Source organism: Mus musculus, chromosome 3, assembly GCF_000001635.26.
Source record: "Mus musculus strain C57BL/6J chromosome 3, GRCm38.p6 C57BL/6J".
In the NCBI taxonomy this organism is placed as follows: Eukaryota; Metazoa; Chordata; class Mammalia; order Rodentia; family Muridae; genus Mus; species Mus musculus.
In genome coordinates, this window is record NC_000069.6 from 86,775,346 (window position 1) to 86,801,711 (window position 26,366).

The window sequence follows — 26,366 nt, forward strand, 5'->3', positions numbered from 1 at the left end:
AGAAAAGCTCTGGTGTGTGTGTGTGTGTGTGTGTGTGTGTGTGTGTGTGTGTGTGTGTGCTGGGGGGGGGGTGTTCAGCAGTTACTGTCCTCGGGGTCTCAGCCTGGGGTATCACTGGGGACTTGAGAGTGGCAGAAGCCACTGCCTGCTTTAGGGATATCAGGGAATATCTCACTCAGTTTAATAGTGGTAGAAGGAATCCAGTCTTTCAGCCACAGAGCTGTACGCAGTGAGAGAGAAGCTGCCCTGGCTGGCTGCATCTACATTGATGCAGTCTGCTCTGCCCAGCCCTCCAGGAAGGGTACCCCTGTGCCTGGCGGTGGCAGCATTTATACCCCAGCCTCCCGTGAAGCTGCTCTGGGACTGGAGATTGTCTTCCTTTTGGAGTTCTTCTTGTTTCTCCCCGCTCGTGTTATAATGGATTGCATACAGTAACTTCTGTCTCAGAGCATGAAGAGCCTCCAGTGGGAGGTGAGGGCGGCAAGCAGAAGAACCAGACTTTGCAAAGCGACTGGCATGACAGCTTCTGAGCGCTGGGAAGAACTGTACCATGGCACTGCAGCCCTGCTGACCACTGCCACGGAGCTGCACCGTCCATGTGTCCACCCTGTCTGTTTTCATTATATAATTCTGCCTCTTGTTCTCTTCTCAGAAGGGCCGTGTCTCATACACTCCATGAATGGAGACCTGTTAAGGACTTTGGAGGGTCCCGAAAATTGCCTGAAACCAAAACTCATCCAAGCATCGAGAGAGGGTCACTGTGTCATCTTCTATGAAAACGGCTGCTTCTGCACCTTCAGTGTGAACGGGAAGCTGCAGGCCACCGTGGAGACGGATGATCACATAAGGGTGAGTGCCGTAGGCTCCACCTTGTTCCTTTTACTGGGAAGCTCTAAGTAAAGGATAAGTTCACTGAAGCAGCCTAAGTCTGAACTAGCTGGGGCCTCCGTCCCATGCCAGAGGGGCAGCACTAGCTAGCACTTAGAAGCCCAGAGCACCTTGCTGCAGGCTAGTGCCTTCACTGTGGCCGTGTGCAGAGAACACCCACTGACTGATGTCCCATAGCTGATTCTAGCCATACCATTTCCTCTAAGTGCTACCTAACAGCAGACCCGGCTCTAAGATTCACTGTACAGCAAAGCTGAACTAGATTCTGCCTAAAACTGCTTTCTCTTCACATTGGAAACGGCAGCACGGAGTCGCTGTGTATTCTTGGGGTCAGCAGCTAATAGATATCTGCTCCGACCTACTGGAGAGCAACACCAAAGCAAGTCATGTTAGAGACTTGGGTGTCCAAATGACAGGCGCTGTTTCCCCTCCTGTCTGTAAGGAATGCTAAGCTAGTGGGCAGCACAGGTCTTGCCTTGCTTCTCAGGCCAGCCCCCAAGGCGCTAGACATAGGGGGGAAGAGAGCCAGGGTGCTCTTTGGGGATAAGCTAGGATGTCCCTGTCATTTTCTAAATGGAAATGGAAGAGCCAAGTGTGGTGGCACACGCCTGTAATCCCAGCACATGGGAAGCATAGGCAGATGGATCTCCATGAGTTCAAAGCCAGCTTGGTCTATAAAGAGAATTCCAAGACAGCCAGTGCTTCACAGAGAAGCCCTGTCTCAAAAAACAAAAACAAAAATAAAATAAAACAGGAACAGAGGCGATGTGGTCCATGTACAAGGAGGACATTTGAGTGGCAGCAGAGCCAGGCACTTCACAGGGTGGTGCAGTTACTCCTGCACAGTTAACTCATCGTCCTTACCACCACCGGGGCTTCCATGGCAGCTCTCCCCGGCACAGCGTGACCACCTCTTCTCCCAAGGAAACTCTAGGGTCTGGAAGTGAGCAACAGTGGTTGTGCACACAGGCAGGCAGCACTGGTCCAAAACCAAAGGCCCTGATGCTCTGGGATTCAGGCCTCAGTCCAGTGGGCGCTTCTGTCCTCTCGGTGTCCGAGAGTTACCTCCACCTCAAACGGTGCACAGGCAAACTGTCTGTTTTTATTTCTCCCTATTTCCCGTAATCCACCATTTAAGCCAAGTACACATCGGAGGCTTCTCTCCTCCTTTCTTTACAATAATAATGTTGATAATCTGTCACTCGGAGCTGTGATTATGTTGTCAGCTACACTAATAAATCTGTAAAATAATTTAAAGCTGTCTACTGACTAGAATAGTTTCTGTGGTGTTCCAGTCAGAGCAGAGGCTCTGGGAAGGGCCTCGGGGCAGCAGCAGGGGCTCTTGTGGCTTGTTCACACTCACAGGCCTCTCCCTGTACCCTGAAGCCATCGGGGGTTTTTTCCCCTGTGAAATTCCCCACTGGATTTTAGGCCTAAACAATCCATTGCTTTTCCCCAGCACGCCTGCACTTTATCATACTAACCTGTAAGTGGCAACCATGTGATTAAAGCGAGTGCTCTCTGTCCCAGGCTCCAGAGGCTGACACTTTCTCAGCTAAGTGCATTAGGAGGCAGGCAAGGAAAGAGCAGGCTGGGAGCCCAAGATCACAGAAATAAACAGAATCAGTCACCAGCCCAGACCAAAATTCCATTTCTTTGAAATACCAGGCAGCCTGGCGAGTTGCGCACTAGTCACGGTTTCCCACCCACCTTTCTCGATTCCGTAGGAGATCACACGGTACAGCAGCTGGACACTATGCAGGTGTTGGCATGACTAGCTGAGGTGTAAGTCGGCAGGCCCTCCAGAGCAACAAGACTACACCATAAAGCCTAACCACCATTTCCCCCAGGGAACTTTTCTTTCTCCCAGCTGTTTCAGGACATGGGTATCCACAGAGACTTCTGTGGCCTGCCAGCATCCTCAGGCACCTGCGCAGCTGCAGCACCTCCCAACACTTGGGATCCAGAGCTGAGTTAAAGCATCTCTGGGGTCACTTTAGATCCCTAGCACACTAGACCTGGATGCTGAAGAGAGGCTTAGAGTAAGAGCCAGTGACAGACTGTACTGGAGGGAGGGGGGGCAGCAGATACCTGACTGATTCATTTGCCAGGAGAAGGTAGCTAGGAAACGTTTGCCTTGGGACGCACTAGATTCACACAGTGTTCTAGAGGTGGCATGCATCTTAAGAGTCTTCATTTCACTTCATTGGAGGCACCCGCAGGATTAGAGAGTCTTACTAACAAAGAGTTGAAGACTGCTGGGTTTTAATATAGCACTTACCCAGAAGCAGGCCTCAAGTATGAAGTTAGGGGTCTCATCAGCTGTGTTTTATAGGTGTGTCAAGTAGCTGCTGTTCTGCTCCTCAATGCAGTCCCCAGACCCCGAGACTGCTGCTTGTAGGATGGATGGGAAAGGACTGACTTTTACTCACAATGGAAACTCTTAATAGTGTGTATCTAGTAATAAGAAGTAGTGACATGTAAAATGCAGCAACGCTCTCTTGCCTTTGTTTAGGGGCATTTCTGTGTTGAGAATAAGCCATGTCCAGTGGACTACTGACAGCTGGATCCGTGTGAACTGGAAGGGTGGCAAACAGTTCCTTCTTTTCTCTAATTAAAAAACAAGTCAAAGAATAAAGATAAAAGGCAGTGATACTAAAGTTGTGATGCAAAACCAGGGCATTTTATTCTTCAGGGGTTAGCAGTCTCTGCCCGCACCCTCTGTGGTCAGGTAGGCAGGCAGATGGTACCTGCCGGGGCTGCTAGAACCTTATGCCTCCAGCTGCTGTTAGGAGAATGGAAGCTGATGAGGGAGCAAAGATCAGCTGACAGTAGGCAGGGGAGGCTGAGGCTGAGGTTGTGGTTGTGGCAGTAGAGCAGGGCCTCCTGTGAGGGGGAAAAAATACCTGTTCTAGGCTTTGAGATACCTGTTCTAGGTTTGCTGTATACTTTAACTACTATGAAAGTGGTCATAGGCAAAGAGCTTTCCTGAGTCCTAAAAAAACTTATTTTTAAACATTTATACTAAGAATCCATAATATTAATAAAACAAAGTTTTTCTCAACAATTAAAAAAAGTAATGAAGCTGGGGATATAGGTCAACTGATAAGATGCCTGCCAACATGTCCATGGACCTGGGAGTGCTGGATGGTGCTTGCTAGGAGTCTCGGGATATGGAGACAGGATCAGTTCAAGGCCATCCTCAGCTGTAGAGAGTTCAGGGCCATCCTGTGCTCCATGAGATCACATTCCCTCCCCAAAAAATGTCACATAAGATGAAGAAATAAGCAGTCTGCACTCTGCCCACAGGCTTTCTTGGGTACTAAAGGGATATTACAGTGTGTATATATTTACATAGGTACTAAAGGGATATTACAGTGTATATATATGTATATAGCTACTAAAGGGATATTACAGTGTGTATATATGTATATATCCATCCCAAGCCAAGCTTACCTGTTCATCAAGGTAAGAGACTGACTAACTACAGCCTAGAGCTGACCATGAGGTGGACTACAATACTGGTAGCCTGGGGCCTGACATCTAGAGTGCTGTGGCTTCACTGTCACCCCCAGCACCACCTAGCGGCTGCCTGTGTTTGCCTTGGTGACTTGGCTCAGTATGCCAGTGCTTCTAGGGAGCACTTCAGAGTATGCGGGTCCCCCTGTAGCGTGCTCTCTCAATATTTGCAGAACAGAGTTTGTGGCACCAAGCCTGCAACACTGGTATTGCCTAATCTTGTCCATTTGACTTCTGGACAATGGCAGGTCTCCCATACTTCAGTGTCCTAAGATTCCTTCCACACTGTGCCACTTGCCATGCCCCACCCAGCCCACTTCCCTGGAGCCGAGTCTCCACTGACTGTTCCTGTCTCACAGGCCATACAGCTGAGCAGAGATGGGCAGTACCTGCTCACAGGAGGAGACAACGGGGTGGTGATAGTGCGGCAGGTGTCTGACCTCAAGCAGCTCTTTGCCTACCCAGGCTGTGATGCTGGAATCCGGGCCATGGCCCTTTCTTTTGACCAGAGGTGAGTAACACCAGAACCCTGATCTACCACAGGGGCACTGAAGACTGGTGGGCATCACTTTAAGTGACCACAAGCTGGTGGAGTACTAGAGTCACCTGCGTAATCTGAAGCACTAACAACTACACCACAAGCACACTGTACAAAATACAAGTTCTTGACAGTTCTTAGATAAAACTGGGCTCTCAAGATTATTCAGGCCACAAAGGCTCAGAAACTGCCATCAAACTTGCTGAGCATTTGTGTGCTGTATGCTCACATGTATGTGTATTCACGCATGTATGGACAAATCAACAAAGTCTGCCCACTCGCCCGGGCTAGCTCCTGGATAGCTCCCATCTCTGCCTCTTGGATGGCTTGGTATTCAGTCTGTGTAGCTTGTGTCCACATGTGGCTGGTTTTCTACATGTTTTTCAAAGTAGGACTTTAAAGGCTCCAGCTGACTAGAGAACCATCTATTTCTCCCTTTCCTTCTGTGCAATTTGCCACCCCACCCCCCAATCATCCTGGGGCTCAGATGTGTGTCATGGTAACATTTAGTGTCACTGTCTTTTGCCACAGTGCTCTCTGACATGTCCACCTAAGTTCTATTAATACTTAGCCAGAACTTGGTTTTCATTTGTTCCGTCCACTTGTTTTTCTAACATGAACACCCTGTATACTGCAATGTACTTGGGTTATTTCTTTAATCCATTTGACCAGGTTTAATCTCTTTACATGTAAATGACTGGCTGAGGAAGGACTTGCCATTTGCAGGCTGGGTCCATGTGCTGTGAGAGTTCGATCTTCTTTTCCTCTTCTGTGTTGGCCTTCTGCACTGTTAGAAGTACAGGAAGGTACTCAGCATAACTTGCTAAGAGCTGGCCCTAACCAAACTGTGCAGGGGAGGGGTTCACGTAGCAGAGCTCCCTGTGGCTGGTGTCCATCTGTCCCTGCACCATCTTCTCAGGAGAGCAGGCAGCTCCTGTCTGTAGTGACCACTACATCAGGTCACTGTTACAAGGATCAGGGCCCTACTCAGAGTATAGGCTGGCCCAGGCAGCATTCTCTCCTCTCCCTCCCTCACCTCCAGTGGCAACCGCTTTGTGGGGTTCTCCTCTGAGTCTGATGCCTGTAAGCACTGTTTGCACTGTAGAAATGATTCTGTTCACAGGTCAGTGACAGGCTGTGTGTTCTAGCAGTATCCAAACCTTTCACAGACTACGGAAGGTCTCTGTGCTGTCAAAACCGAGCTTACTTGAGTGTACCAAAACTGTCACCAGCAGCAGCAAATGCATCCCTATAACCAAGCCTTCTCCATCTTCCTCTAGGTGCATCATTTCTGGAATGGCTTCGGGAAGCATTGTCCTGTTTTACAATGACTTTAACCGCTGGCATCATGAGTACCAGACCCGCTACTGAGGGGAACGAATGCACCGTGGTCCTGTTTCAGCCCAAGCAAGGAAGGACTTCAAACACCACTCTATAGAAATAGCTATCACATCTGAATGTAACTTAAATTTGCTTGAACAAGCAAAATATTTTTTAAAGTTAATTGCTATTTTTGTAGACTTTGCTCGACATTTTGGGGGGGGGGGGGGTGGGAACAGCACAAGCAGGGAACTGGCTGCTGGGTTCTGTAGTTTACAAAATCTATATTTTTAGTCCTAATGAAAAGTCTATTTTCACCAATTATGGATACAGACAGTGGAACCAATAATCCCACTAATTCTTGCTACATGTGAAAAACCATTTCCCACTTATCTGTAATCTTAAGAAATATGATTTTAGCAATAGGGAAATGGGTTCAAATGGGGGACAGGGAAATTTATTCTGTACTGGGTCCTGTATTTTTCTAGACAATTGTGCTTCTTCAGTGCTGACATTTCTAGGGTTTTAATAGTAATGTTTAAATTATGACGTGTAATTTAAAACATCTCAGTGAATTATTTCTGTATTATTCCCCTTCAAGCATGTGTTAGACCTAGAAAATTATGGTTTAGGGAGGCTACTTTATTTTACTGTGTGTTAAACAGCAAAGATCTAAGTTTATCAATCATAAATACTGCTTTTCCTGATCTGCCGTCCTCATGGCAGAGAGTGGAATGATGGGACCGCTCTTGGGCTCGCAACCTTTTAAGCACTACAGCCTGCCCGAGGCCACCAGTGCCCTGCTAAGCCAGAGCCAGGTGGGCCACTCCCCATGTCCACTGGCCCACAGTCCTGTCTCAAGATCAGAGGCGACCAGGTACTGTGTAAGCAGCACCCACCTTACCCCTATTTGTTATGAAGCTATCTTTACCTTCCTTTTGACTAGTAATTTGTATCAAGAAAATGTTATTTTGGTGTCATATAATTCTACTTTTTCTAGTAGATTGCTTTATGGAATTCTGTGAAAATATTTGAGCAGAGGTCTGTATTACATAAATAAATTCTTTGTATGTTGTGAACTTGAGTGGAAACTGACATTGTCTTTGCTTCCTGTGTACTTGCCTGACCCTATTCCCCTGCACATGTAGATGTTCTCTAAAGCAAAGATCTAGAATGACAAATTCAGTCTGACAGAGCAGGATAAAATGAAACTCATATGTAAGTTGTTGGAAATGTCATTTTCACCCAAACATTTTCAAACATGGATAACTATTCACAAAAGAATGCCATGCTCAGAATCTGCTCAGGTTTGTAGTGGTAAACAATGGAAGAGACTCCTGTGATAAAATACAAGAGCACTTTCTCTTGCTAACTCTCCTGCTCTCCTTCTTCCTGAGACCTCTACAAATGACCCAACAAGGGCCACTAAGACCCTCCAGCATTTCCCAAGCCATTAGGAAAACATAACAGCCAAGCACGGGCGCAGGAGACGCACAGATTCCAGCTAGAGGAACGGGAGCATTACACTTTGGAAATAAAGGAAAATACAGTGCATCATGTCACAGGACACGGGCCGCCGGGAGCTGAAAGGAGAGGCACCACTGCCTTTGTCTTTACAGCTCAAAGCAGAAGACTTCACAAAAGAAAAACCGTGCACACACGTACGTGTATGCCTAGCCTGAACCAAGGACCTTCTTAGTACAGAATCTGTTTAACACAGTATTTCTCTAATTTGATTCAATTGTTATTTTACCCAACTTTAACTATTTTCATTAAAACAAAGAAAAAACCCCACCATCACTTCAAATAAATGAAAACCATGGAGATGAAGACATCCGGACTCCTGCCCCTCAGGAGGTCAAGAGAGCAGCAAAGGCCCAGCTCCACCCACCATTAAAGGGCTCCCTGAAGAACACGGCAGAGTGAGTGAGTGGTTCTATACACTTGCTTTTCGTCCCCTTGGATGTGCAACACTCAAATAAGGTTGAAAAACTTGGTACACTGTGTACCTTCGTGAAGATCACCCAACGCCTATGCATTTTCAGGAGTCTGAGTCCTTCACAAAGTGGGTGACCCTGCTACTGGCCCACAGTTAGCATCTTTACCTCTGCACTGGAATACGACTCACTATATAGTTCCAACCCATCTCCTGGAGGCTCACATCCCAGGAAAACAAAACATGTCTGTGGCCCGCACAGAACATGTATCACCAGGATGTCAGTGTGCCTAGAGTTTAGTACATCAGGGTTTCGTTTCGTTTTCCTAACAATCTTTCTGTTCAGGAGCTTCAAAGCCTTTATGGCCCTGGTGTCTTCTCAAGTTCCCACAACAGAGCGCACCCACTCCTGAGGTGGTGTGAAGAGACTGTAAGCAGTGACTGACTAGTTCCTGGTGAATGGTGACAGGCGCGCCCTTGCCTGGCACTTCTACCAGATGACACTCAGAGTTAGGAGCACACATATCGATTTCACACCGCAAGCTCTGATCAGAGCTTTAACCTTCTGCTATCATTTCCCAAGAACCTGTTTCACTTAATGTGACAGAGGGACCTTCTCTCTACCTGTCACACACATCATAAGAAATAGAAAACAAAACAGATTTGCCTAGAACTACTAGGAAAAGCTGTTGTTTATCTGTGGAGCCAGACTGTAATGTGGCAGCTGCTAGGCCCATGTGACTTTTAAACACTTGAAATGTTCCCAGTCCAGATTGGGAGGTAGTGTGTATGGAAACACACTCCAGATTTCCAACCAACACACAAGCAAGTAAACTCTCACCCAGAGTTTTGTGATGTTGGTTACGTGATGAAATAATACTTTGGGTTTAGATGTTTATCTGTTAGGATAAATAAAATATGCCGCGGGATGGACTTTACCTGTTCCACTTAAGGTGTTTAATGTGGTACTAAGATGTTAACACAAGTGGTATGCAGTGTATATTTCCATGGGATGGTAAACTGCTCTATCATTTTTTTTACAAAACATTGCTCAGCACTTTTCTCTCACTATGGTTACTCTGTCCCATACTGTCCTGTCTCCTAAGTCACATATTGCCATCTTAGCCATGATGAAATTCTGAGCGTTTTAGCAAATGCACTTGGTGAACACGTGTAGCACATGTCTATGCCCACCACCTTTTGCAAAGGGAGGCAGAGACAGAGAGGATCGAGCAGGAGACCCCGCTCCAGCTGTGGAGGGCATCAGGTGGCCACCTGCATTTCTCTGCCACCTCTCTCCACACTGATCACTCCTCAGGAGGAGAACGAGTCTGAATGAGTCTTTCAACTGGATCTGAGCAGCCAAAATGAAATACCTGTATTTAAATTGGATTGTGAGAACAGAATCACAGCATCTGAGTGTTTGCGCAGCAGACCAGACAGAGGAGCTGTAAGTCTCAAACCTTTCACAGGGTCCCTGGGCCTCACTGCCTGGATGAACACCAGGCCAGGCAGTGGGGCACGGCTGCAGCTCCAGCGTCTGTGGCTGTGCCGCTTCCTGGCTTTCTTCTCTAGGTTCTGAGGGGTCCTGCCCATCAGGAAAACTGTGAGGCAGTGCAGCTGTGTGGGGCTTCACCGCCTCTGTCCGCCTCCGATGCGTGGGAACAAAGTTGCATGCTGAACAAGAAGGGCTGCTCTTCCCTGGCATGGACGGGCACTGCCCTGGTCACACACTCGATCTTTAGCTCACACTGAGAGCACCACGGCTGAAGAGAGGGAGGAGCTGCCGTGGTCAGCAGCAGACACCCTGCCCCACCTCCTGCTCTGTTTTCCTCCTTCCTTTGCACTAACTCTTCCCGCTATGAAAACGAAGCACCCAGAGAGACTGAAAAGTCTCCTTGGCGTTGGAGCGATGGCTCAGAGGTGAAAAGCACTTAGTGCTCTTCCAGAGGATAGGTTCTCAGCACCTAGGGCTGAGTGCACAGCTCCATTTTCTGCCCTCTTCTGGACTCCATGGACATGCACACAGATACCCATACACATGATTAAGAATAAATCTTCCTTTTAAAACCTTGCTCTTTAGCCAAGTAGTAAAGAGACACACGCCAAATGTTCTAACCCGGCATCTCACAGTGTTCTTGAACACATCTTCCTCCTGTCTCTGCCATAGCTATGGGGCTCTGGGTGGAACCCTGGGTCAGCTGGCCCATCAGCTGTCTTGTTCCCTGGGCAACATAAGCCAAGAGGTCCAGAGCCTGATCAGTAGTTTCAAGCTGGAGAGTTGTCAAACTCTGAGGAGATGACAGACACAGCTCTGGGTAACTGGAACTACTACAGGGAAACTAAGTCACGACACGGAAAAGCAGAACCTCGTCCAGGACAGGCAGGACAGAGTTGTTCAGCCATGCTCTCTCCTATTACTGCTCCTAAGCCATCACTCGGGAAAAGCCTGTTTGTTTTGATGCTCTGGTCCTGCCCCTGCAATCACAAACACTTCAGCCAATGCATGGACCGTGGGCTCTTCCACTACGGCCCCAGACACTGGCCCCTCCGATCACACGCACTTTTCCATAACAACCACACAGAAATTTCACCCACCCCATGGATTTTCTGAAGAGGGAAGAGTTTATTGCAGGTTGGGGATACCTGGAAAAGGCAAAATCTAACAGTGAGAGTGAACTGTGGGGGCCCCTGTTTTAAAGACAAGCAAGTAGAACAAGTACAGTTATATACAATTATTAAAAAGAGTGGGGTGGTGGAAAACAGGGAAAACTGCCAGCAGCCTTCCAGAAGGTTGGTCACAGGCCAATCAGGGAGCACCATGCCCCCGTCCCCGCGGGGTCTCAGCAGACCTGCCATGGCAAAGAGCAGAGGTGATGGGAGACCCTGGAGATGACACAGCAGAGCTGGCCCTGCTCTGCCAAGAACTGCTGCACGTCCCACTGGGAAGCCCACGGGCCAGCTTCATAAGCATTTCCTAAAACACACACAAGGAGAGTCGGGAAACCAAGGGTGAGTCAGCTAGGTCTGCGAGCCCAGCACCCCAGCCCAGCGGACAGACGGACGGACGGATGGTCGGGATCTGCTTCCTGGGGCTTCAGAATGCACTTCCCAAAGTCAGGAGGCAAATGACCCTCTCAAGTCAGAATGACACTCCTAGTCAGAAGCCAGGTGCCTCAGCGCCCTATGAAGACGAAGAGGCCATGTTGCCTCTCACAGAACAAAGGAACCATAGCTGTGTCCTGAGAAGGGAGCACTTGGAGTGTCCTTCAATAAGGAGAATCCTAATTCGTCCAATGCATTTCTGTAAAAACGATGTAATTCCAGATAAAAGTTGCACATTCTCTGGGGAAAGCGGCCAAGTGTCTACTGAACTAAAAACACAGATGATTTAAAATGAGTCACTCCAAATATGTCTCCACAACTGACATGGCTTGCTTGACATGGCCAGGAACTAGAGAGGGCAGAGCCCAAAGTGCATGAGGCCATGCTGCACACGGGCTCCAGGATGCCCCAGTTCTGTTCTCAGGCAGTGACAGAACATGCCAACAAACTGTCAAAGCAGCAGCCAGGAGAGAGAGGCTCTTTCAGCAAGGAGTTGATGAGGCCCGCTGAAGAGCGGCCTGCCTGGCACGGTGAGCGGCTTTGGCCTGTGTACACAGGGTTCAGTCTCGGTGGCGGCGCCAGGTCCCTGCCAGATCACAGCCAGAGGTGGCTGGAGGACCAGGGGGCCTGGGAGACTCCAGTGGGGGAGGGGCCTCCTGGGCTGAGGGAGGGACTGGCGAGGTCTGCTCCCTGGATGGTCTGCTGCTGTCTTGACAGAGCTTGCTGCAGAAAATCTGCCCCTCTTTATCTAGAGCCGTGTTCTGGGGAGAGAGAGAGAGAGAGAGCAGCAGAGATCACACATTACCCAGGCCGGGCTCCATCACACAGCCAGGACCAGAAAGCAAGACAGGGCATGCACAGGACGCAGAAACAGAAGAGGAGAAATAGGCCAGGCTTCTAGTAGAAGCCTAAGGGAGACAGAGCCCCCCACCTGCTCCCGTCCCAGCAGCTGCCCTTTGCCTCAGCCCTCACCACAGCCTGTGCTGGGAGCTAGGGGTAGGGAGTGATGGGTCACAGCGCTCGAGAATCAAGCCAGCTGGCCTACACAAGGTGACCCGAGAAGGTCCCCACTGTGAGCTGCACCTGAATTCCGAGTGTCTTGCTTATACCCATACCCAGGCGTGCTGGTGATCACCAGTCTCAGCCAGCTACACTAGCTAAGCTACTACTCTTATCTAGAGAAAGTTACTGTCACCGGGGTATAAATCTCATGTGTCATAAATAAGGAATGCCCTCACACCCAAGGGCATGTGGAATATGCCCAGGAATCCACTGGGGTGGTAGCAGCCTTGTGGATCCTCCATGGCGTCCTTGCCTGGCCCCCCTCCCTATGAGGGAAGCCTGCACTCTGCTGTCTTCCTGGTCTTACTCATCTGCTTACCTCCTCATGGGTGAACTTGCCTTCTGACCCATCCTGGGGATACCCAGGCATGGAGTCTTCTTTGTCTCACTGGGGCTTGTGTGCCCTAGGAGCCAGCAACTGCCATTTTACACTACAGGCGCGGGGACTGCAGGTCTTGGGTACCACTTCAGCTATACGATGAAAGGACCAGGAGGCATTTTGCAGCCTAACTCCTGTTGGCCGAGGAACTTCCAGTACACGTTAACAAACAAACTTAAGGATAGAGAAAACACCTGGCAAGTCTTCCCAAGGCCGACTCGACTGCCAGTGGCCTCCGGGCCGTGCTCCCCATAGCTCCCGGCAGTGGTAACCTTCCGAGGACAGTGCCGGCTAACGGGCTAAGTGGGCAAAGCCTGGTCTGAGGCTTGCCTCTTGAGCTGCTGGTACCAGTCCGGACCACTCCACCCCAGCAACACCCACAGGAGATACAGCAAACACGTGTTCCTATCCCGGACTTTCCCCGGTAGATGAGGACCACGCGGCCCTGATTATTTCCCCTCTTCTCTTCTGGCCGAGAGAACATGAGCATGCGTGGCAGAGAGAAGCTCGCGGTGCAGTTAGTACGTACCATGGCCTTGGACCTAGTCAGGGGAAGCAATGCAGCAGCGGGAGAGGCAGGAGGGGAGAGAAGCAGGGACAGAAACTAGACTTACTTTCAACAGAAGCGACACGATTAACAGTCTTGTCTGTCTTAAATAAGGAAAGAACCCCTGAGTCCCACCCCCACCCCACCAAAGTAAACAGAGCCTCTGGTATCCTTTGACTAACATTTCTCCCTCTTGTAAGACCATGGAAGGAGATGTCTTGTCATTCCCTTCTCTGCCACAAGATGGCCCCTTCTGGTCTCTGAGGCTTTTTTTTTTCCCTTCGTCCCTCACTGGGACAAAGAAACCACCTCCTGGAATACACTGTCCTTCATCAGCACACTAAGCAATGTCAGGGACAGCGCTAAAGTGCAACCCGGAGCCATCGGCCTCTGAAACTCTTTCTGATATGACCATGTTCTCATCATGGAGGCTGGCTGATAGAAATGCAGCTCTGGACAAAGCACTAAAACCTCACGGAGACACTCATCCCCTGCTGTCATTTGCAGAAAGATGCCCTTCACCTATGTAAACAGGAACAGGGCACAGAACTATTGGCCCCTGCTCCTGAGCAGGAAACCAGACTTGACAAGCTTAGTCTATCACAAAGCTCCCCAAAGGCGCGCTGGGCTGGGCTGGCCAGGAGGAGGTCAGTGGGTTCAGAGGACCCCTACCAGCAGGAAGCTGAGGGCCGGAGCCTGAGACAAGCATGCAGCTGGAAGAGGGGCTGAAAGTTAGGTGCGGCTCTCATGAGCACAGGGTGTTGAATACCAGGGTCTGCTTCAGGGTTTCCCATAGTCTCAACTGGGCAAAGAACGAAACTCTGAAGTGTCGCTCAAACTGTCAAATCAAACTGTCAAACGAAATGCAGACAACAGTGTCACTTCGGTGTCTTTCCCCTGAGTCAGCCCTACCCTAGCATACTACTCACTGGAGCCCCAGGTACCTACTTGGGGAGAGTTCTGAGGTGACAGGAGACAGAGAGGACCTCATCTGTAAATTATGCAGAGACCACTAACCATTGAGCTACAAACACATCTACTCCTCTGCTACTGAGCCCGTATACTCAGTAATGACTAACTCATGCCAGAGACAGGCATTTTGTAGTTACTTTATGCATAAAAACAATTTAAAACTGCTCTCAGTTATACAGTCATGATATACATGACACGGGGCCCCGAAGTATGTCACAGGTTCTACCCAGCAGCCATACATAGGCCCAGAACTGGCTTGGGGAAGGACAAGCAAGAAGCCTTCTGCTGCTTTTGGGGCCAAGTCAAAATTTGGCAGGCTGGCTTTTGAACCACTGAGAACAGAGACGGCCGGCCGGAAACAAGTCCCAGGAATCTGTCCAGTAGATTCTGAATGCAGTGAGACCATTGGCAGGCAGTTCCCTGTGCTCAGTCTCCAGGCTTAGGCAGAGAATGTGGTTAGCTGGATGTCACCAACATGTGCCAAATAGCTCCTGCATATACATCAACACACAATTTTTATACAGTCACCTTCTTAAGGTTTGTTCAGTCTCAGGAACACTCTGTTAAAACTCAAGGGTCTGACATCTGACTAACTCCATTAGCAAGGGGGAAACCGCTATTTGTAAGTGGTGAGAGGTTCTCTGCATTGTTATCCACAGCGCAGCTTACACCGCTTATGCCGGCTCAAGGGAGGACTGTCAATCATTCTAGACCCTCAGCTGAGCTTTAGGGTCAGGAGGCAGAGAACAGGCCTAATGGCCTTTAATTCCAGGGCTGCAAAACTAACAAATCTTAGAAGATTAGCAAGCTAATTAACAGATGATAGGAAATTCTGACTCCAACAAATTCTCTTCAAGGCTGTACCAGATGCTGAATATATACTTTGGGGGATATTGGGGTACACGCACAGCCGCTGAGCTGCACCCCAACACAAATGCTGACTCTTAATGGTTTTCTCTTCCACTTCCACAGACGCTCCCTACCACACCATGCATGGCGCAGATCCACCCTGCTTCTGCTCACAGGCTGGGTCTCAAAAGAGAATCCTTGGGTTCTAGAAATGTCCCCCTGCTGTGGGCTCCATATCTGTGACATCTCTGCCTTTCTCCAGTATTCAGTAAAACATCACTACAGTGGCAGGAAAAGCCACACCTCCAGCCTTCCTGTGTTCATCAAGGAGCACTCCAGAGTCCTACAGGGCAGCGCAAAGCCCAGTTTGTGGACTCAAGTCGTATGGGGAGGAAACGGAGCACACAGATCCCTGCAGGGAGCACAGGAGTCTCGAGGACAGTGGGAGGGAGTCTACCAAATGAACTAAGACCCTTGGAGGAAGGGAATACATCACAGAAAGCAGGGACCAGGAATGCCACAGGTGCTTAACCAACAGCAGAATACTTGTGTCCATAGTGGGTGTGTGCATTGTGGCTTCCTGGACTCCCACGGTTTCCTGGCATCCTTAGACTACACTGTGCAGTGAGAATAAGCCTATATCCCTGTATGTAGGAGGAATACGGAGAACCTCTCCCATGGGGCAAGAGGCTGCTCTAGAAGCAAATGACAGAGCTGCAGGGACGGCCTATTTCAGGTACCTGCCCCTCGGAGAGGCAAGTTCCCGATATCCACGCCCCTGGCCCTGTGTCGGCTGTCTGTCTGCTGTGGTGGTGAGGAGGACAGAGGCACCGCTGTTGGAGACCTTGGCTGGTTTGTACCTTGGCTGACTTGAGCAGGTGGGAGATGCTCAGAGGGACTCAGGCACCACTGACCTCACTTGGGTTTATTTTCCTGTCCTGTACTCTTTCTTCTGGCTCTCCTTAATGTTACTTTTGTCTCTTGTGTTTAAATATTTAGATTCATGGCCTTAAGCATTTTGGGAGAAGTACAAAAATGGGATCATTGTTACTTTTAAAATAAAACTCTAACCATGAAAATCTGATTTAAAAAAATACTTCTATGGATTTAAAAACACACCAACTATTTTTATTTTTACCAAGCAGTCTTTAAAAAGTGAAATTTGTTAACTTGGCTGTTTCCTATTCCAAGTTTAAAAGAACTCACACCTCAACCAGAGGCTGGGCCTTATTTCCTTACAGTGCCCATGCTATGGGGCTGCAATCTATCCCTAGAGGTAGCAGCAGCTATGACAGGTGAGGCAAGGCCCAGCCAGAGCTCCCTGTCACTGCTGCTCTGTCTCCTCCCAGCCCCTAGCTGCCATGCAGAGTCTAGGGAACAGAGCTGAAAGCACCCTCTACATGCCAGGCAATCCTCCATGGAGACAGGAACATGGAAGACACCAGCTTCCATGAGCAGAACCCTGGCTATCTAGACAGCAACTCCAGCTCGGCCAGCCCCGGCTCTCCGAGGCAGAGCTCTGTGTCCCACTTACCATGATAACGGAGACCCCGGTGGTGGTGCTGTTCTGTTTGGGGAGCGCATTATTAAAGTGCTGTTTTAGTTTACCTGTAACCTCGGCTTGCATATTGTTCTCCTGGGATGCATCATCCTACGGAACAGAACCAAACACAGTGATTTCGGATCCTCAGCTTCAACTGCTCATTAAGTTACCCCCACCATCCACCTAATGATGTCGTCCCAAACAGGCTCATCTTAGCCAGAAGAACACAAGTTTAGTTCTTTCAAAACTAACTGCTGCCACTGTATAGCGCCAGGAAAGAGCACTGGACCAGCAGGCATGAGACCCTGAGTTCCATCCTCAGCATGGTCTGCAGCACCATGCCTTCAGGCAGACACGCCTCCGGACGGCACTGTGTGGGGTTCTCAGGCCCTCTCCCAAGGCATATACAATACAAGCCATCCCACAGAAACACAAAAACCAAGAGTTTATCGTTTGCATGAAGAATTCATGTGTGCTGTGCCACCTTGCTGTAGCTCTCTGGTTACGGGACAGGCTGAGGAGGGAACATGGCTTGCGCCTAATGTTTGACCCCATTTCTTAATTAAAACAAAACAAAACTGGCAGGAGAACATGCTGTATGCTGAAGGCTCGAGCTCCATCTCCAGGACATCAGTCACTCAACTGATAGCCTTACTGCTCACAAAGAGATGTGCTGTCTCCCCGACTTGTGTCTTAGCCCAGGGAAACAGTGTGAAGAGTGGAAGGGTACAGCAGTACAGCCATGTGGCTAATTAACCCAGTGTTCAGGACTTGCCTTCTAGTTCACTTCTGCCCAGAGGGAACATGTGGTCACTACCAACCTCTTCGATACCTCTGGAGGAGACTGTCTCTCCTTCCAGTCCATGGGACTGCACGCCATGTGGACACAGAGGTCACAGTCTAAAACACATTCATCTCTGAGGAAAACACAAACCCCAAAACTAGAACGAAGTCATGGAATGGGTCCTTAAAGAGCATCTTGGCCAACCCTACTTCGTAGATGAGTAAACTGAGGTCCAACAAGGGACAGGCGAAGCAGACGAGGGACTCCGGTATCAGCCATCTTCTCCCATGATATTTGGTCATTAGGAGAGACAGTCTACCTGCCATAGAATTTGAATGTACAACTGCATCTGTGCAAAACACATAGCAAGGAAGCATGCTGCTGACCACACAACACAGACTCACTCGTTCCCTGGGAATGTGGGTACTTACTGACACCCAGGGGTGACTCAGAATTTCTCCCGCAGTACAGCGAGCTTCAACGTTTACCTGAAGCATTTGACTGATTAACTCCTACAAAGGGGAGAAAGGGGAGGGAAGGAAGGGGTGGTAGACCACAGAGGAGGAGAAAGAGGGTGATTCCAGCATAAATACAGAACTCAAAAGCCAACATAGCAGCTCAGCCACTGGGGCATGAAGCCAACCACCCACATGATCAGGGCTTATGAGACAGGCAGATTCACTGCCTGTGTCAGCACAGTGCCTGGGACAGCGGTGTCTCCCTCCTGTCAGGGATCCCAGACTGTCTCCTAAGACCTGCGGATCTCTGACCTCACTCCACGGGACATTGTGGCATTTTCCATTTTCATCACTATGTTTGCAGTGATTAGCACAGCAGTGGAGGAGGGGAATTGCCATCTAGGTTTCAAAGTCTAGTTGAGGACTCCGGAGACTACACTATAGTACACTATACAAACTTACAGAAAGGCCACATATTAGAAGTCAAGTCTCAGGAGCCCCAAGCTGTGGGCTGCTATAGCCCCACATGCAAGGACCCTACAGTGTATACAGGAAGAGCCCTACACAGTACCTTGGCAGAGTCTGTAATGTTGTCCCAGTAGGGGGCTGGGAATTCCAGCTTTCCAGCCAAGATCTGGTCAAAGAGATCTTCCTGGAGATTGTTCTCACTGGTGACAAGGAAACGGAAGAACAGAGTCACAAACAAAGTGTCTGAGTAGCAGGAAGGCATAGAGGCTCTGGCTTGGGCATGTCACTGCTCAGCTGTGTGTCATAGGTGCATGGTGACAGCAGGATTTTCCTTCTAGACAATGAGCCAAAGGACATTTCCTAGGCCTGGGAACCAGAGACAGAAAATGACTCAGGGAGAGTTTCAGTTTAGTTGGGAGTTGGAAAAGTTCCAGTAGTGGATGGTATGAAAGAGTGTATACTTAATGCCTCAGAAAACAAGTGTATAAATGGTTAGCATGAAAGCCAGGGGGCGTGGCGTGTCCCTCCAGAACTAGATACTTGGAGAGCTAAGGCAAGCGCAAGACAAAGCAAATACGGCCAGAGTCCATCTCAGGGAGAAAAAAAATATAGATATAGATATGTATTACACACACACACACACACACACACACACACATATACATGCATGTATACACACATACATATGCACACATATATATGTGTATATGTATACACATGTGTGTATTCGTATATATGTATGTGTGATATATATGTATACATATATAATATATATTTAGCTCTCCCTATATAAATATGTATGTATTTATATCACAAGCAAAACCAGAAATTACAGACAATGAAACCCTCAGGGGGAGGTCGGCAGTTTCACCATAACTCATGCCTATGTAGAACAGCAGCATCTACGCAACCTTTATTTTTTTTCCTTCATAGGAAGGTTTCTACATAACCCTCCACATTTTCACTGAAAATCATACTGAGTTCAGAACCTAGATTTATAAAAACCATGACATAATTGCCTCCCCACCACAACTCAATGTTCCTTTGTGCTCAGTCTCAGAAAGTGAATATTCCACAGACGCCAGCTAGGTTTTCTCAGTCAAGGCAAAGCATCCTGGATGCTCTTGGGCGGGCGTCTGCCAACCTGAGCTGCTTGGTCTTTCCCCAAACACACATGTGGTGTCTAATGGATCCGTGGCTCTCGACATTTGGTGGAACTATGAAAACAGGGAAGGGAAAGACTGGATGTGGGCTGTTCCCATGTGTGGGGAACACAGGAATGCAAACAGGAAACATGCTTAGCTTTCCTGGTCCACCACAGGCCACAACAGAAAACTCAGAATTAAAATCCAGGAGTACAAGCCAGCAGTTACCTGGGGAGACTGCAAACTTCTTAGATTTTTTCCACCAAGCCTTTTGGGTTCTGATTCCCACCTTCTCAAAGGTGACTTAGGGACAATTGCTAGGACTCTCTGATGACATGGCTGCCTGCTATGCTCAAGGGAAGCATTTGTGAGACTTCTGCTTTGGCCCCACTGATGGCCAAAGGTATAATGAGGAGCAAGGGCCAGGTGAGAAAAGCCAGCATGGTGAGAGGTCACCAGTGTACTCCTGGAAAGTGGGCTCACACAACTGTCTGTAGGGAAGCACGATGGTTTCTCTCCTTTGCACTGCTGTGATCAGCCCAGTGCTCCTTCCCAGGGAGTGAGAATGACGCAGAAGAACACACTGGGACTTTACAGAAGCCTTTGGAAGTGAGAGCGTACATAGCAGGAGGTGTTAGAAGAAGACATATATATAACTGACTCTCAAGAGTGTTCCTACTTCTCCATTCATCTCCATTTTATTCCTGGAGTTACAGGTAGCTTATATTGACTTGATCACTTGGCCAATACAGATCTAAAAGCTGGAGTCCATCTGCTTCATCCATTTACAACAGTCCAATACAGCAAAAAAGGACCCGTGAGTGTTAAACAGATAGAACGAGACTCCAGGGCTCAACACTGTCAATGTCCAGAGCTAAGCACCCAGCGGAAGAACAGCCCTGCAGACAGTCCATCTGCCCTGGTAGTCAGGGACAAACGGCTACTCTGTTTGAATCCACAATGGATTTATCATCACATTTATAATACAAGGTCTAAAACAATATATCCCTTAGATGACAGGGCCATAGGCGTAAAACAGCCCATGAAGAAAAAACAGTTTCTCTTTCAGTGACACCTGATAAGGTCAGTTAGCCATTTCACACAGCCCTCATACGTGAGCGTGTGACAGAGAGAGCTGGGCACGGGGCTGAGGAAGGACGGTCAGGAAGCTCAGAGCAACATTACAAACGCGTTAGTCAGTAGCTGCAGCACGCTCGTTCTTGGGAAAACTTCGGACGTCTCTGAAAACCAATTAGTGTAAAGATGACTCTGGGGTTGAGGAGAAGAGGATAAGGGGCAAGTGAGCTCAAGGAGTAAGAAGAACAAACAAACAAACAGAAGGAAAGCAAGCTAGAGCTAAAACCCAAAGGCGCTGAGAGAAGGCAGCAGCCATTAGACAGAGGGGAGCAGTAAATTCCTGATCACAATTTCCGTTCAGAAGCTTCCACTTGAAGCACTTGTTTAAAGGACTTTAATATGTATTATGTATAATATATATATATGGTTGCTTTTATTTTGTTGAAACAGGGTCTCATGTAGCCCAGCGTGACTTCAAACTTGCTACACAGCCAAGGACAGCCTTGAAGTTCCTAACTTCCCTGATTCCATGTCCTAGGTGCTGGGATTATAGGCACGTGCTCTGCCATGCTGGGCTTTATGGAGATGGAACCAAGTGAGCTCCCTCCCCAGCCCCAGAGTCACAATTATGCCATCCACTCTAGGCACGAATCATTTACACATCACATCCTTAATCTCCTGCATCTGCTTTACCGTTAGCAGTCATAGTATAGCAGTTGTGAGATGTGCCTGATGTGTGTGTCTGCGCTGCGAAGAGGCGGCGTCTTGTTTAGCGTCACAGATGACCTCAGGAGCGAAGAGGGAAAACATGCTCTTGAAATGTAAAAGTGGGGCAGCCAGGGAATCCCTGACGTTAGGCAGCCCCCTGAGAATGCTGTGGGCTGCTCTCGTCAGCCCAAGTCACCTCCCCATCTCATGATGCCGATGCTGCCCTGGGTGACCTCCAACTTGACCCTCACCTGGATAACAGCAAAACCGCTGCTCTTCCTGGCTGCACCAGAGACCACAGACACTAGAGGGAGTAGTGAGCACACATCCCCTAATGCTGACCCTTAACTCCTTTTTCTTCATCTCCCCTTGGGTAAGCCAGAAAGAACTCCATGTTAATTGGTCCCGTTATCATCTGTCAGCAAACACATTGCCCTTCTACATTTGACTAACCCCCCCCCCCCAAAAAAAAACAAACCATCACCCAAACCAGCCCAGGGCCCAGGTCACTGTAAAACGAGAACACAGATTACCCACCTCTCCTCCTTCCCTTCTGCCTTGCACCATGGAGTCCTTTAGTCACTTCCTTCACATTTAATCTATGCTTATCCATCTCTGAGCTAGCCAATCACACATACACAACCAGTTGTTTCTGGTCATTATTCCTGTGCTTCATGTCTGTATACCATAAGCTCTTCAAAAACAGACTAACATTTCTGTGTCATTCTGTGCACAGCGATGATCAATAATCAATAAAAACAAACAAACAAACAAAAAAAGACCCACTGTTGAACTCAAACTGAAAATATGAGAATTAAAAAATAAAAATTCAACTTTCTAACTTTTTCCAGGAAGTTTTCGTAACAAATGTTTGGAGAGAAAAGATAAGCTATTCTTCATTCACTGACCCAATACAACATTAAACACGACTACGTACTCCTCCAAACTCCTTCTGGTGAAACCTAATTCTCACTTGGAAGGCATCATGAGGTGGGCTTTTGGGAGAGAGCCAGAGTTATGAGAGCAGAGCCTTCATAAATTCAGCTGTAGTGTCTTCGAGGAAAATCCCTAGAGAGGACAGAGGTCAGTGGCAGAGTGCTGCCTAGCAGGAGGCCTGGGGTGCAACCCCCAACATCATTTTAAAAAGGAAGACAAGATACTCAGAAGTTCCTAGAGGTTGCCCTTCCCTTTCTGCTGTGTGACTTCACAAAGATGGCTGAGAAGCGACCAGGAAGTAGGCCCTCACCAGACACCAAGCCTGCTGCTGCTCTGGTCTTAAATCTCCAGCCTCCATCACTGTGAGAATAAGTTTCCAGTCCTAATGAGCCACACAGTCTGTGTTAGTTCCTTACAGCAGCTGAGCTGGACTAAAAGCACAGCTCTAAGGTGCTTGTGAACCATGGCCATCACTCGGAACAGTACCTGGCACACCCAGCTCACTGCTCACCAAACAGAGAGGAGGAGGCAGTGGAGATAAACGGCAGAAAAGTAGCCATGCACGAGCAGATGCACTACAGTTTCCAAGTTAGTCGCTGGCCGCAGCACACGAGATGAAACAGACCAGAAGAAGAGCTGCAGTCAGTGTGGCTGAATCAGCCTGGGTCGATGGCTGGGCTGGCCAGGCTGCAAGCATTCCTATGGCTGGCTGTGTTCACCGCTGTTCCCGCCAGGCCAGCACTGACCTGCCAAGTGTCAACCGCCGTTTGTTTCCAGGCCAGCCGACACCAAATTTTCTGAAACTTCACTTCTCAGGTAATAAATGTTCCAGGAAGGACTAAAACTACCATAAAGCGTTCTTGGTTTATGAGATAAAAGTTGGGTGGTTTAGAAATTTCATATCAAAATCAAGTAATGCTGCTCTCGAATCAAGTAAAAGTGTCACCGATACCAAGAACTTCAAAAAGTCCACCTGAATGATTCAGGCTTCTCCATTAGGACCTTTACATTCCATCCACCCTTCCTCAAGATGACTCAGAAGTGGCAAAGTCTAGGGTCTCCTAGGAACTGATTTCATGGAATGATGGCCAAAGAGCTCACAGGCTCACACACAAAGCAAAGGCCTTTATGGTCATGCTAGGGACAGCTCAGAGGCAGAGTGTGCACAAATGGATGAATCTTGTGTTCACGCTCCCATACAGAAAGGAAGGAGTGAGGGAGGGAGAGAGAGAGAGAGAAGAAAAAACAAAGACAAAAACAAAAATCAAAATACCAAAGGAAAAAGTACAAGTTTTCACCAGTAGGCTGTAAATTAAGACAAACAGAGAAAGGTGTGTTTATATGATTTTAAACTGGTAATTTTATTTACTGGCTTAGGGCCTTTCTGCCAGTAGTTAAGTGTCTGAGAATTTATAATTCTAACATGGTTACCTCCGGAATGGTGGGAATCCACAGAGAAGTATGTATGTAATCACACCAGCTGCCCAAACATCCACCTTCAGGCCATAACTGGAACAAAGTGAGGGAGAGAGGGTAATGGTGAGCCAGAGCTTGTGCCCGCTGCTGCAGTACTGTGGTACTGTGTTAGTACCACACGGAAGGAGGAGCTGTCCTCTGAAAAGGCGTGTGCTTTCTCCCCATCTGACCGCTATCAGTGACCGTCTCCAACCACCTCACACCCGTAGCCTTCTCACCCCACCCCCAACAGAAGCACAGTCCAGATAAGAGCAAACTACTCCCTCAAGTCAAGCCAACGGGGTAGGTCACATATCTCCGCTCCCCAGTCTTCCTTCACAGGTATACTGGACACAAAGCAACAGCAACAGCTATGTGCCTTTGTTAGCCGTGTCAAAGCATGACCAGAGACAGGCAGACTCTCACCCTGTTTCAGCTATGATCTCTGGTGCCACATAAGTTGGCGTGCCACAGACCGTGTACAACGGGCCTTCAACCACCGTCGCCAGCCCAAAGTCTCCCAGCTTCAAAGACTTGGTTCCATCTGGGTATTCGCACACCTGGAACAGAAAACAGCCAATAATTACCAGTTTTTGTTGCTGTTGTTGCTTTGGGTCCCCCCCCCCCTTAACAGCTGTGAGAGGAGCCTTGGAATTAAGCAGGAAAGACACAGTGACTTTTTAAATGTTTAGAGAAAGTTCTTCTGGTAAGAGAACCATCGTTGTAAAGGGCTGAGAGATCTCAGAGGCTTCTATTCAACTGTGCTTTGCAAAGGTAAAATTTTATGTGAATTACAATGCCCTAGGCTTAACAAGCCCTCAGGCACAGCACTGAGAGCTGCTTTCACGTCCTCCCTACAGCTCATACGTGCAGACATACCCATGTGCTTACAATGACCACATAATTAAGAACACTCTGCCTTATATCCAAGCAAACTTTCCTTAAGAGAGAAGAGCCAGGAAATAACACAACACGTAGACAGTTTTGGAAGCCATTGAGCACACAGACAGCTAACTGGGGATTGGCTGTGTGATAAACAAACTTGCCAAAGTAGATTCTCTTGTGAGTCCATTTGAACGCACCAAACTTCAGAGAAAAATAGCTTCACAGACCAAATCAATACTCGAAACTCTCATTCTGTATTTTAAACACAGCCTGTTTCTTCTTGTGTTTTACTATTGAGCTGGACTTGCATTTCAACTACTTCAGACTTTAGAAGGGAAATATTTAGAAAACGATGTTTTCTCAACATAAGCAGTGACTGGCATCAGCCACCGAGGGAAGGGACTTAGGCAGTCATTGACAGAGAGCCCAGAGACCCTGAGGCTCCCTGTGACATGAGCCAAGCTTTATGGGCCTTGAGAAGGACCAATGATGGATGGCTCACTACCTTTTTCTGCTTCTCTGCTACAGAACACTTCTTTCTTTGGGACATCACAGTATCCTCCATATTTACACATAGCATACACACGGCTCATGCACGCCTTCATGACTTTAGAGAGTCATAGGGGTAGTGGTGGGGACTCTGAACCCCTCTAAGGTATGTATCACTCTGTGTGAACCCCACAACACAGCAGAAACATGCAAATATACAAATGCTCTAGCTTGAAGCAACAGAATCAAGATTCTTAGTTATGCCACATAGGACAGCTTGCCATCCATAGTGTTTAATGTAAACATTAGTGAGAGCAATCTAGGATAATTACAATTAGGATTTATGGTGCATTTACTGAAACCCAAACATTAGGACAAAATTCTAAGTTTCTGTAGTGATCAGAGCATTTATAAGCACAATTTCCTAAATGTCTGTATCACGAGTCAATGTCTCAGTAATGTCGCTGCTATTTCATATTTACAAGTCATTAGGTACTGTTTTTATAAAGCTGTGCTCCATTTAGAGATGTGTGGGGTGCCAAGAAGCCGCTGTCAGTCTCCGAAGCCACGTTTCTACATCCCCTATAGAACTCAGTCAGACGCAGGAGTACAGACAGGGAGTGGGCAGCCTGTGCTTGCTGACTGGTTGGGACTCCTTGGCTAACCACGAGAGTATGGCTTAGATGGAGTAGGAAATAATAGTGCTTTTGCTGATTCATCTCCTCCCAATAGAGAAGAAAATATGCAATGTATTAATAACCTTTAAATCCTAGCTGGGGATTCTAGTCAAATCTACAAAGAAGATTAAACATCGCTGTGCTCTATGGAGCTGTGAAGCTGGGCAGATGAGCGGTAGAGACTGCTCACCCTGCACAGGGCCTGGCAATGAGGACAGGGAAATGAGGCCCAGAGAGGGACAGAAGAATACCGCTCCCGAGGCTCCCTGACAGTTACTGAGAGCCACAGGAACTTCTCAAGTTTACATATTCTCTCAAGCAAGAAATGCTACCTGCATTTGCAGGCAAGGAAATCGAGGGTCACAGAACCAAGCCAGCTTGGCAGCCAGGACCCCTCGTCCTCCCATTGAACCACCCTGCAATGGGTTCTGCAGCTAAACAAAGCCAAAACCCCAGCAGCCTCACATGAAGACTCTGAATGAATTTCAACAACTGTGAAAACGCCAGCCCCGCGATGTTCAAATGGCCCACCTCACACTGAGAGATGCTCTGTCAAGCAGCTGGCGGGATGCAAGGCTGACAAGTGCAGGGAACGCAGGTCCCACAGCCAAAGGGAACCCCTCATG

The 26,366-nt window shown here is 48.2% G+C and overlaps 2 protein-coding genes across 49 annotated transcripts in view; one reads left to right on the forward strand and one right to left on the reverse strand.

Annotated features, from left to right (window-relative positions):
• The window catches only part of Lrba (LPS-responsive beige-like anchor), a 559,239-nt gene extending 551,890 nt beyond the window's left edge, over window positions 1–7,349 (forward strand). For 7 of the 9 annotated variants that reach the window (XM_006502347.4, XM_006502350.4, XM_006502351.4 and 4 more), the window contains 3 exons: window positions 653–849; window positions 4,767–4,918; window positions 6,226–7,349. In XM_006502347.4, the coding sequence (XP_006502410.1) occupies window positions 653–849; window positions 4,767–4,918; window positions 6,226–6,316 (440 nt within the window). In that variant the 3' untranslated portion in view covers window positions 6,317–7,349. Of the gene's footprint in view, window positions 1–652; window positions 1,630–4,766; window positions 4,919–6,225 lie in introns of those variants that run through there. The other 2 variants (XM_006502349.4, NM_001077688.1) reach the window with 2 other exon arrangements.
• Window positions 7,350–10,804: 3,455 nt separating this feature from the next.
• The window catches only part of Dclk2 (doublecortin-like kinase 2), a 134,803-nt gene continuing 119,241 nt past the window's right edge, over window positions 10,805–26,366 (reverse strand). For 4 of the 40 annotated variants that reach the window (NM_001195497.1, NM_027539.5, NM_001195496.1 and 1 more), the window contains 6 exons: window positions 24,116–24,249; window positions 23,666–23,743; window positions 18,472–18,568; window positions 17,874–17,954; window positions 16,650–16,766; window positions 10,805–12,067 (listed from right to left, as the gene is read on the reverse strand). In NM_001195497.1, coding sequence (NP_001182426.1) covers window positions 11,867–12,067; window positions 16,650–16,766; window positions 17,874–17,954; window positions 18,472–18,568; window positions 23,666–23,743; window positions 24,116–24,249 — 708 coding nt within the window. In that variant the 3' untranslated portion in view covers window positions 10,805–11,866. Of the gene's footprint in view, window positions 14,146–16,649; window positions 16,767–17,873; window positions 17,955–18,471; window positions 18,569–23,577; window positions 23,744–24,115; window positions 24,250–26,366 lie in introns of those variants that run through there. The other 36 variants (XM_030252821.1, XM_030252820.1, XM_006502072.3 and 33 more) reach the window with 25 other exon arrangements.